General features: G+C 45.0%; 1 protein-coding gene across 3 annotated transcripts in view; it reads right to left on the bottom strand.

The window, feature by feature from the left end:
* The window catches only part of PABPC1 (poly(A) binding protein cytoplasmic 1), a 30116-nt gene that overhangs the window by 17238 nt on the left and 300 nt on the right, over nt 1-12578 (bottom strand). For all 3 annotated transcript variants that reach the window (XM_040354791.1, XM_040354790.1, XM_040354792.1), the window contains exons 1-5: nt 12499-12578; nt 3530-3748; nt 2600-2793; nt 2403-2518; nt 27-166 (exon numbers count right to left, since the gene is read on the bottom strand). The exon at nt 12499-12578 is cut by the window's right edge and continues 300 nt beyond it. In XM_040354791.1, coding sequence (XP_040210725.1) covers nt 27-166; nt 2403-2518; nt 2600-2793; nt 3530-3722 — 643 coding nt within the window. In that variant the 5' untranslated portion in view covers nt 3723-3748; nt 12499-12578. The remainder of the gene's footprint in view (nt 1-26; nt 167-2402; nt 2519-2599; nt 2794-3529; nt 3749-12498) is intronic.

Below are 12578 nucleotides of genomic sequence, written 5' to 3'. Positions count from 1 at the left end.
TGATTTGGAGATAAGAGGCAACTCACCATATTTGCCGAACATGTCTTTCAGCCGTTCATCATCCATGTCTTCACCGAAATTCTTTATGTATACGTTTGTAAATTCCTTGGCTCTAGCCCCAAGTTCAGCTTCTCTTTCTTTGCGGGATTTAAAACGTCCAACAAATCTGTAGAAGGAAAATGAAAACCTTGAACTCACTTTTGCCAATTTAAAATCCCAATCTATACCATTAAAGAGAACCTGCACGTTTTGACATTCCTTCTGGGACTACTTCATTACACTTTTTCTCATGTTTGTTTTTATATGTTGCTACAATACAGGCGAAACTCGAAAAATTTAAATATCATGCAAAAGTTAATTTCTTTCACTAATGCAACTAAAACGTGAAATATATGAGATAGTTCAAGCTGTGATTTGTCATAATTGTGATGATTATGGCTTACAGCTTATGAAAACCCTAAATCCACAATCTCAGAAAATTTTAATATTGTGAAATCAAGCCATAACACCTGCAAAGGGTTCCGGAGTCTTTAAACGGTCTCTCGATCTGGTTCAGTAAGAATCACAATCATGGGAAAGAGTGCAGACCTGACAGTTGTGCAGAAAGCCATCGACACCCTCCATAAGGAGTGAAAGCCTCAAAAGAAGTTGGATGTTCCCAAAGTGCTGTATCAAAGCACATTACTAGAAAGTTATGTGGCATGGAAAAGTGGAAGAAAAAGGTGCACAAGCAGCAGGGATGACCGCAGCCTGGAGAGGATTGTCAGGAAAAGGCCATTCAAAAGTGTTGGGGACTTTCACAAGGAGTGGACTGAGGCTGGAGTCGGTGCATCAAGAGCCACCACACACACAGACAGATCCTGGACATGGGCTTAAAATGTTGTATTCCTCTTGTCAAGCCACTCCTGAACAAACGTCAAAGGCGTCTTACCTGGGCTAAAAAAATAAAAATAAAAAATAAAACAGACCTGGTCTGTTGCTCAGTGGACCAAAGTCCTCTTTTCTGATGAGAGCAAATTTTGCATCTCATTTGGAAACCAAGGAACCAGAGTATGAAGGAAGAATGGAGAGGCACACACGGCAAGATGCTTGAAGTCCAGTGTGAAGTTTCCACAGTCTGATGATTTGGGGAGCTGTGTTATTTGCTGGTGTTGGTCCACTGTGCTTCATTAAGTCCAGGGTCAACGCAGCTGTCTACCAGGAGATTTTGGAGCACTTCATGCTTCCTTTCGCAGAGGAGCTCTATGGAGATGCCGACTTAATTTTCCAGCAGGACTTGGCACCTGCCCACACTGCCAAAAGCACCAAAACCTGGTTCAATGACCATGGAATTACTGTGCTTGATTGGCCAGCAAACGCTCCTGACCTGAACCCCATAGAGAACCCGTGGGGCATTGCCAAGAGAAAGATGACACGAGACCGAATACAGAAGAGCTGAAGGCCGCTATTGAAGCCTCCTGGTCTTCCATAACACCTCAGCAGTGCCACAGGCTGATAGCTTCCATGCCACACATTGAGGCAGTAATTGCTGCAAAAGGGGCCCAAACCAAGTACATATGCATGCTTCTACTTTTCAGAGGTCCGATATTGTTCTATGTACAATCCTTGTTTTATTGATTGCATGTAATATTCTAATTTTCTGAGATTGTGTATTTGGGGTTTTCATGAGCTGTAAGCCATAATCATCACAATTATGACAAATCACGACTTGAACTTCTCTCTTTGCATGTAATGAGTCTCGTGGCCTTAATGAAATAAACTTTTGCACGATATATTTTAATTTTTCAAGTTTCACCTGTATTTGCATTTGGTTACAATGATGTCATGTGAGGGTATGCCTGGGAGTTACCCCCTTCATTAAGCCTCTCTGATTATATTCTGTTTTACTAATCTGTGCAATTTTAATGCTGTATTCATGTTAATATACTGTGTTGAGCTACATTCGTGGACTATTTGTACTTCTGTATTTCTTATTTGGAAATATCAATACAAATTTACTGAAAAGATAAAAACCTGCAAGTTTTTGTCTGAGGTTCTGGCACTGGACTTTAAAAGTGCTGAGGGTGCAAGGAAAGTGGACTTTAAAAAAAATAAAAAAAGTTGTCAAGGCCAGTATACTGTGTGAAGCTAAAAGCAAATTAGAATCAGGCTAACACTCAGATTTGCTTTCAAATCCAAGATCCACGTACAAGAGCCTTGAAAACTCAAACTGATTGGTATTGTCACCTTAAAGAGGACTCCTTGATCTGTTCTTAGGAAAAAGCTTAGGTTCTAGATAGTTAATTGATTTCTAGGTACTAGGCAATATTTCCTTTGGGTTTCTTAGACAAGGCAAACATGCATAAAGTATCCTGCAGCATCAGTTTTGAAAAGGAAATCATTGCTACAACTTAAATACTTACACTTTTCGGTCATTCAAAAGCATGCCATTCATTTTATCGATGGCCCTTTCAGCAGCTTCCTGGGTCTCAAAGTGGACAAATCCATAGCCCTTTGATCCATTCTCATCACAGACAACCTGTTAAAAGACAGAATAGTAAATACCATCGACTTTCCACATGGAGTTCATTAACTAGTGCATAGCTCTAAAGTCACCAACCTTGCAAGACAAGATGTTTCCAAAGGCAGAAAAGGTGTCGTATAGAGCCTTATTGTCAATCGATTTGTCGAGGTTCTTAATAAAGATGTTTCCAACTCCACTTTTACGCAGAGATGGATCACGCTGGGACCACATGATGCGTACTGGCTTGCCTTTGATGACGTCAAAGTTCATTGTATCCAGAGCACGTTCGGCTGAAAAAAAAAAAAATTAAATACATTAACGTGGATTTTAGTCAAATACCTAAAAGCCATTTTGTCAACTTATTCACTGTCCAACTGCACTGGGTTGTTAAGAATACAAGACGTTTATATGGGGAGTGCAGGGGGTATATGGTTTCAGGCCAAGATATCGATCTACGTCTAGGTATAAAACCCACAATTTTTCATTAGGTAGTATGTGGTGGAGAAGGGGGTCAAAGGACAAAATATACAGGATTTTAGGCAAAATTGTATGTTTATGCGGCAGGAGGTGCCAATTAGAGGTCACATTTAAGTTTAAGGTAACCTTATAACAATCCAAGTAGAACAGTAAAATAAATCTGAAACATTAAAGGCCATAAGCTGTTATGTAAAAATGACTTTAACAGTCATCTGCATCACACATTTAACATCAGCTGAACTAAAGCTGATGCAGAACAGGTTTAAACTAAATTCCATAGCTGTTGCACAACTGGGAAACACTTCTTCCTGCTAGAATACATTATATCATAAGTTGGGAATGCAGAAGGAACACTCATCACAATGACATTTAGCACTTAATGCATTGTGTGCTAGACACCAGCACCCAAATACTTGGGCCAGCCATCTCTCTCGATATGCGATCCCCTATAACTGCAGATATGTGGATGCTTACAGACTTGTGTGTCAAGTGAGATTAGTACAGAATACACGCAACATGATGAATTGGGAAGTTTCAAAAGCAACTTACCATCAGCTGGCTGTTGAAAGTTTACGTAAGCATAGCCAAGGGAACGACGTGTAATCATGTCTCTGCAGACCCGAATTGATAAAATGGGTCCAGCAGGACTGAACTTTTCATACAACATGGCCTCTGTAACATCAGGGTGGAGGTCCCCAACATACAGGGATGCCATAGGGTAGCTAGGAGCACCTGGATTCATGATGACTGATGGTTATTTGTACACAACTGAAAAACAAAAAAAGGTAAAAAAAACATTATTATAGCAGAAATATATATAGGAGTAACATATTAAACAGAGCCAACTGGCAGCTTGCAACAGGATATGATTAATACAAAGTCACATGAAAAATACTAACAAGTCGCACCATATGTGGAGGAAACTTGTACATCACTATGGTTGAAATCGAGAATACAGATCTTAAATAGGTTAGGCAATGCTTAGACATTCACCTACATATGGCAAAGTATGGAAAGAAATATGAAAGTTCAGGATTAAACCTCATGTTTGTCAGCCGCATTTGAGTCAGAATCTCAATCAGCTGACTACAAAGTAGGCCGTACATAAAAACCATCAGAATCTGCCTCCAACGAGAGATGAAAGAGGAATCCTTCCCACACTGCAATTTGAGAGGTATAAACATGACGCCAGGAAAGGCAGCAACTAAAAACTTTTCTGCCCGGAATTCATTCATCATTTGATACCTTTGCGGATCACGTGGTACATTATAAAGGATTTTACTGGCGTTATTCATCCCTATGGAAGCAGCCAATGCATTCATGCCCCACACCAAAAGGAAGGGGTATAAATGAACTCTAAACCCAACTTTTCATTCTGAAATGAGCAAAGAAACTGGTCACCAAAACAGACACCGCCACTGGAATAATTTCCAACTGTTCTGGTCACTAGAGTAACATTTTGGCAGTCTCATGTCCTAGTGACCAGGATAGCGAGTAATTCTTCCCATTTGGGCACCCAGAAAATACAAACCTAATCAAAGAAAAGGCCAAAACACCAATATGGAGAGCGCCATATCAGAATAAAAACCATCACTGTTTTCTAGATCGACTTGTCTGCAGTGTAAACACCTCTGTGCAGCCCCCCCCCCCCCCGATTACTTACCCGAGCTCCATCTCGATCCAGTAATGTGCACAAGAGTCTTGGCTCTTAGGGGACTCTTCCTGATTGGCTAAGACCACAGCAGGAGCCATTGGCCCTGTATGTGAATGGACATGCAGAGCCGTGGCTTGGGAACAAGCCTGGTGCCCCCCTGTCAGTTGTTGGCTATGGAGATGCTTAGCAGGAGGGAGGGGCCTGGAGCACTGGTAGTGGACCCGAGAAGAGGCAGATCGGGGCCTGCTCTGTGCAAAACCACTGCACAGAGCTGGGAGTAGGACGTTTATTTAAAAAAAATATAAAAGAAAGGAAGAATATCACTTTAATTTGTTTCAAGGGCCAGAATAAATTTTGGCCAATAAAAACACACGAGTGAACGATACACCGAATCGCATCTAGATGCATTTGCACGCTTCAAGCATTTTTACTGCCGAAGGCAGCAGACGTGTACTTCATCTGAAATGATCAGGCTAGTCCTCAGTTCCACAGAGGTAGATCACTGTATTATGTGAGCTGCCAGAAGAGAGATATACTCCATATCTGTGTCAGCTATGAAAACCATGTCAAATCTGCATTGCCTTTAAAAACTTTTCAAAGCAACAGTTCCAACATAGCTGCAGGAATGAAACCGGTAATATTAGCTTTGATATTTGGCTCAGCAATAGGCTGGCTAGGAGAGGTGCTGTTGGCACTGAGCCAATCAGGCTCAGCTGTGGTGCACATGTGCCCATAGGCAACATGCTGACTGGAGGAGACAACAAAGCATGCTGTTATGACTTTACTGTTAAGTCAAGCAGAATGGATATACGTTTCTAGCAAGCTGTGCTGCTGAACAGAAAGATGACCTGGCTCCATAACTGGCCCACAGACCGATGGCAAAGAATGACAATATCTTGGCACGTGTACAGTTTACATTCAAGTGCTTCAGCTGTATATTGCTGAGTAACTAGAATAAAACCAGAAGTGTTTTGGCCCCACATAGCCAAGCCCCAAACATTCCAGGGACATTACGCTGTGGACCTCATGTACAACATGCATCTAAATAGCGCAATGTGCACAGAATAGAAAGGGAACACAATCGGAGCCATAATGTTTACATGGCGTTGATGGCTCATATTTGCACGTGTGCATTGTGTCAGATTAGAAATATACAACTTTGTATGCCAACAGTTCTATGTGGTCATTTAGGATCTTCTGGGACTACAGAAAACATTGCACACACCAGTTGGCACATACAATGAAGGCACATGCTATGCCATCGGCTGTGCAGCAACTTATGACGCCCAAACCCAGGGTGATCTATACTGAGACAGGGCAAGTTTTCTAGTCTACAATAGAGACTGTCTGCCTTTCAGATGTACCTTGCTAAAGGCTCATTGTGAAGTGTTCTTACTAACCAAAACTAAGGTACATATAGTAGAAATGGGCAGAGCCAGCACCAGATCAGGAAATATGCAGTGCCATTATTTATTAATTGGTCATCTGTACATAATCACAAATGCTGTATAGAACCAGGTTTTAATATACTTTATACAGGAACTGAATGCTGAAAAGGCAAAAAAAGCAACTAGTCACCAGTATTGGCCTCCCAGCAGCTGATTTGACTGACTTGGCATGTTGGTGTGGGGGCAGCCATCTTGGAAGAGGCAGGGCTTTTCGGAAACCTACAGTGAGATTTACTCCAATGCTGACCCAGCACTGGACCCAATTGTATAAGATATCAGCCCCCGGCCCTCCTCCCTTTTAGCAGTTCTTAGAAACTAAAGCAAAACTCTAAAAATAGAATGCACAGCTCCAGTATAGAAGAAAGTCAGCTAAAGCATCTGAGCAGTAAATTCCATATGACTAGCAGCAGTATAAATCCTTTGCATGGAGCATGCCTGAGCCGGCACATTCTAAAAACCCAACTGTCCTATTAAATGTGTATTAGCTTATATCCCATAGGATACAACTCTAGGCTTTTCTCAGCCAATTCACAATTTTTACCCGATAACTGAAGTCCATACTGCTTGCCTTACAAATAGGGATTTCAAATTGGATCCGAACAAAGGAACACAACTTTAAAAAAGGAATTTGCAAGCACTAAGGTGGGGGGGTCATATTGGAGTAACTCTGCAGGGGGGAGGGAGCCGAGAAGTCTGGCAGACTTTCTAGATTCAGGCTGGATTCACACCTATGTGCCCCACCCATCCCCCCCTCTGAGTTTCCCATGAAAGGAAAAGCATAAAAACAATAACACAATTAAAGTGGTCACATGTTTAACACACATGATGTACCTTGAATAAGGATACCAATGTGCACCATAACACATCCACAATCATCACATGTGTTTCCATTAACAAGCATTGGACCACGGCAAGTGTGGAATTGTGAGCATGACTCTGGTATAACAATCTTCCCATCCCACATTACTGTGCACACTGCGAGGGATCCGCAATGGTGGGCTGGCTGTACTGAGTAAAAAATAAGTCTTACTAATGAAAGTTACATCTGTGAGACTTGCAGCAGAACACTAAATTATAGATTACAGCAACGAGAACCCTCCTCGCTTCTAACAAAATGGTGAGGGACCTAAAACAATAGATGAAGGCCTGTTCACCTCTCCCAATCAACAAGGAACCTATAGCTCCATACTTGGGGAGTCCATTTCCTCCATAATATTTACATGAACCTACATCTCAACACTGCCTCCTTACCCCCAACGCAGGACCTGTGTTCACTGACTGCAAACCCCTCCTAAAGCTCCCCTCAATGTCATCTCCCCAACATGACCACAGAGAAGGAAGGGAGAAGTTGTGATGAAAGGTGGAGAGCAGGCGCCCTCTGGGGGGTTGGAAGGTGACAGTGAAACCCACCACACAACCCATCCCCCAACAGGCCGCGACCTGGGGGTTTTGGTACCTCTGCACTAAAGGATCTGTGCCAAGGCTGGGTGAAAACTAGCATCTCCTAACACTTGTGTAACCTGGTAAGCCTGCCATTACCCCTTCCTATCCCCAGGGTGACCACTATAGTAGGCAGCATTGCCAGGGAGCATGTGAGGATTACATAACACTTCATTCCCCCACATAAGAGTTTTGTAGCCCAGAGAGATCAGTGAACAACACTGCTGAGAAAAGTCCAACAACAAAGAATACAGGAAGCCATCAGCTCACAAGATATCTGGACAGTTTTTCTTGCACTTGTTGAACAAATACAAACAATTTCAGTGATACATTTTGAAACTAAAGGCACCAATATACTTACCACCTAACAGCTTGGCCCTTTACCAGCAAGTTTCCAGGTGCTTGTCTTAGGGCGCTTGTCTTAGGGCGGTTCCCCTGGCCAGAGTGTTTACAGCACACAGGAAGAAGCCAGCCGGCATGCAAACCTCAATTTACATGTCAAAGACCACTGGAAGAGCAAGTGTCCGGCTTGGAAGATTTGATTAAATGGCTTAAGTTTCACTGAAAGGTGATGGTTTTTATTTGATTATTACCTCCTGAGCTACCAGGGCACCCGCCCCTTTCCCCTCCCATAAACACACCCACCTCCTCCCACCAATGTCAGCTCACCCCACCCCCAAACACTTTTCTCCCTTTATTCTAAGCTGGTCAGCTCCTGCCATTACCCCTTCCTAGGGTGACATCTGTACTGAGCAGCAATGCCACACACAGTATGCACTAGGGCTACATAACACCTTGCTCTCCCACATACCAGAGGAGTGTTTTGTAGTCCATGGAGATTATGAGTGAACAATGCTAACAGATAGAAGTCCACAGGCAGAGAACAGGAAGCCGTCAGCTCACGTGTGAACTTTTCTGCACGCTTGTTGAATATAATAAATATGTTTCAGGGACACATTTAAAGTGGAACTAAAAGGCACTAAACCTACTTCCTCCATGAAGCCAGGCAGAGAGGGATTGAAATTTGTCTGGTTTAGCAGGAGCTGGCCGAATTTCAATCGATGGGCAGGCTGGTTGTACAGTAGTCAATCGATCAACTTTAGTACAACCAGACTGTCAGGTTATTTGGTGTGATTACTGCCACCGGCTATAGCTGGAAACCATAATCCTTGTATTCTGGTGGAGGGGAAACCTTGTTATAATACAATGGCGCAGTGGGAGGGATTCACACAATGAATGTCTTCGTGGGGGGGAATCAGCAATTTTTCTTCCTTCAACACCTGGCTGAAGGAAAGGCCGCAGATCACACAGCAACGCTGTCTGTCCTCCATTTCAGGGATGGATCAGGGCAAAATCTTTGCCTGAATTGGGCCCTGAAACAAAGGCAAAGACGTGCGCTCCGTGCCCCCCCCCCCCCCCGGAGGCATGTGAACCGCTCCATAGAGAGCCAGTCACAGGCTCCTGCTATGCAAACTGAATGCGGGGAAGTCGGTGCAACTTGAAGTCACACATACAGGAACGGCACTCATTGGAAATCATGGGATACGACTTGTCGTGAGACTTTGCAGGACAAGTCACACACGTGTGAAAGGGGTCTTAGTATAATAGCAATATCTTTACACTCACAAAGGTGCAGCGCTAAAAAGATGTGTAAGCAATTGAATAAAATAAACTCCTATCTATACCATGAAGTGCACCAGTAATCATGCAAAGAGAATGACACATTTATGGCATAGCTAGAAGTTTATTTTATTCAATCGCTGACATATCTTTTTAAAGCTGCACCTTTGTAAGTGTAGGAATATTATAGTGCAGACAGTACATGCCTCCTATAATAGCAGCCTGTCCGTGCAAAAAAGCCCTACAGCTTCATTCTAAACAAGACTTTACATACACCGAGAACTAGGTTTACTTGCCGCCTCTTAAAAGTAATCTGTGGTGGATCACTTTACAGAGGGGTTTGTCAGGCATAACCCTGGCTTAACCCGGTAAAGGCCACAATCCTGTACACTGCAGTGCATGCTGTCATGTGGTGCAGCTCCATTCACTCACAAGGTTGCAGAACTGTCTGCCAAATGTGACAGGGGTATGATTTACGTGTGCAACAATGCCACTGCCTTTGCAGCTTGAGGGGGAGGTAAAACCAAGGCTTATTTTTATAATCCCCCCCCTCCCCCCACAAATGTAAACAAACCCTTACACTATTCTCCGCCAACCAATGCCAGTGGCGTGCCCATAGATCATCAATATCTTACCTAGATCTACCTCCAACACCCACCATGCACCCCGTAACAGCACCACTCGCCCCATAGTACCTCTACACAAATGTAAACAAACCCTTACACTACCCTCTCCCCACAAATGTCAGTGGTGGTCCTATAGCACATCAAAATCGTATACCAGGCTAACCTCCCCACAACACCTTCACCTACCCTATAATACTCCTAGACAGCCCAGACCACCTCTATAGACCCTACAACACCTCCACAAACCTCATAGTTCCAACATGCACCCCATAACCCCTCCATGCACCCCGTAATACATCTACACACACCATAACCCCTCCATGCACCCCATAATACATCTACACACACCATAACCCCTCCATGCATCCCGTAATACATCTACACACACCATAACCCCTCCATGCATCCCGTAATACATCTACACACACAACCCCTCCATGCACCCCATCATACATCTACACACCAAAACCCCTCCATGCACCCCGTAATACATCTATACACACCATAACCCCTCCATGCACCCCGTCATACATCTACACACACCGTAACCCCTCCATGCACCTTGTAATACATCTATGCACCCCATAACCACTCCATGTACCCCGCAGTACATCTATGCACACCATAACCCCATAGTACATCTATGAACACCATAACCCCTCTATGTACCCTGCAGTACATCTATGCACCCCATAACCCCTCCATGCACCCCGTAATACATCTATGACCACCATAACCCCTCCATGCACCCCATAGTACATCTACGCACCACATAACATGTCCACCCACCGCGTAGTACATCTACAGGCCTCATACCCCCTCCATGCACCCCATCTACAGACCCCCCCCCATAGTACGCACCCACCACCTCCATGCACCCCATAGTACATCTAGAGACGCCAAAATCCCACCACACCCCATAACATGTCAACGCACCCCATAGCACATCTACATGCCCCATACCCCCTCCGCACACCCCAAAAGTCCACCACGCACCCCATACCACATCTACAGACCACAAAATTCCACCATGCAACCCATATTACATCTTTGCACCCCATGTGCCCTCCATGCACCCCATAGTACATCTACAGGCCCCATACCACCACCACCATGAATCCTATAGTACATCTACAGACCACTAAATTCCACAACGCACCCCATACTCCATGCACCCCGTAGTACATCTACAGGCCCCATAACCCCTCCACGCACCCCAAAAGTCCATCCCATACCACATCTGCAGACCCCCCTCCCATAGTACGCACTCAACACGCCACCTCCATGCACCCCATAGTATATCTACAGACCCCAAAATTCTACTATACACCCCATAGTACATCTACACAGCCCATAACACGTCCATGGACCCCATAGTACAGCTACAAGCCCCATAGTACATCTACACACCCCAAAAGACATCCATGCATCCCATAGTACACCTACAGGCCCCATACCCCCTCCATGCACCCCATAGTACATTTACAGACCCAATACCCCCTCCATACACCCCACAGTACATCTACAGACCCCATGCACCCCATAGTACATCTACACACCCCATAACACATCCATGCACTCCATAGTACACCTACAGGCCCAATACACCCTCCATGCATCCTATAGGACATCTACGCACCCCATAACACATCCATGCACCCCACAGTACACCTACAGGCCCCATACACCCCACAGTACATCTACAGGCCCCATAACACATCCATGCACCCCATAGTACACCTACAGGCCCCATAACACATCCATAGTACACCTACAGGCCCCATACCCCCTCCATGTACCCCATAGTACATCTACGCACCCCATAACACATCCATGCACCCCATAGTACACCTACAGGCCCAATACACCCTGCATGTACCCCATAGTACATCTACGCACCCCATAACACATCCATGCACCCCATAGTACACCTACAGGCCCCATACCCCCTCCATGTACCCCATAGTACATCTACGCACCCCATAACACATCCATGCACCCCATAGTACACCTACAGGCCCAATACACCCTGCATGCACCCCATAGCCCCTCCGTGCATTCTACAGTACATCTACGCACCCCATAACACATCCATGCACCCCACAGTACATCTACAGGCCCCATACACCCCACAGTACATCTACAGGCCCCATACACCCCATAGTACATCTACAGGTCCCATAACACATCCATGCAGCCCATAGTACACCTACAGGCCCCATACCCCCTCCATGTACCCCATAGTACATCTACGCACCCCATAACACATCCATGCACCCCATAGTACACCTACAGGCCCAATACACCCTGCATGTACCCCATAGCCCCTCCATGCATCCTATAGTACATCTACGCACCCCATAACACATCCATACACCCCCATAGTACATCTACAGGCCCAATACACCCTCCATACAACCCCAACGTACTTGTACAGACCACATAACATCACCATATGTGCATGCTCTCTGTAGTACACCTCCATGATACGAGCTATAGATCGTACATAATACAGGGCGGTGAAGTAGGCCTCGTCCTCCTCCGTATGGCAGGACTCCTCGTGTGAGGATCCCTCAGGCCCGGTGTAGGAGTGTAGGCCTGGGCTCGGAGTTGTCAGGAAGCCGCCATGCTGCCCGGGCCGGTCTCCGTATGACCGAGGCTTCACCATGCAGCTCTGTGGAGCCGGCCGGTCCCCTGTCCCCCCTCCCACTCCCCCGGGTCCCCGCTCACCTGTAGTCGGAGAGTCGTCGGGTCTCTTCTGGTTTCTCTTTATGGTATTTTTTTCCGTTACTTATTCCGGTTTTTTTTTT

The sequence above is a fragment of the Rana temporaria genome, chromosome 5 (assembly GCF_905171775.1).
Source record: "Rana temporaria chromosome 5, aRanTem1.1, whole genome shotgun sequence".
Lineage (NCBI taxonomy): Eukaryota > Metazoa > Chordata > Amphibia > Anura > Ranidae > Rana > Rana temporaria.
This window is presented reverse-complemented; position numbering and strand designations above follow the sequence as displayed.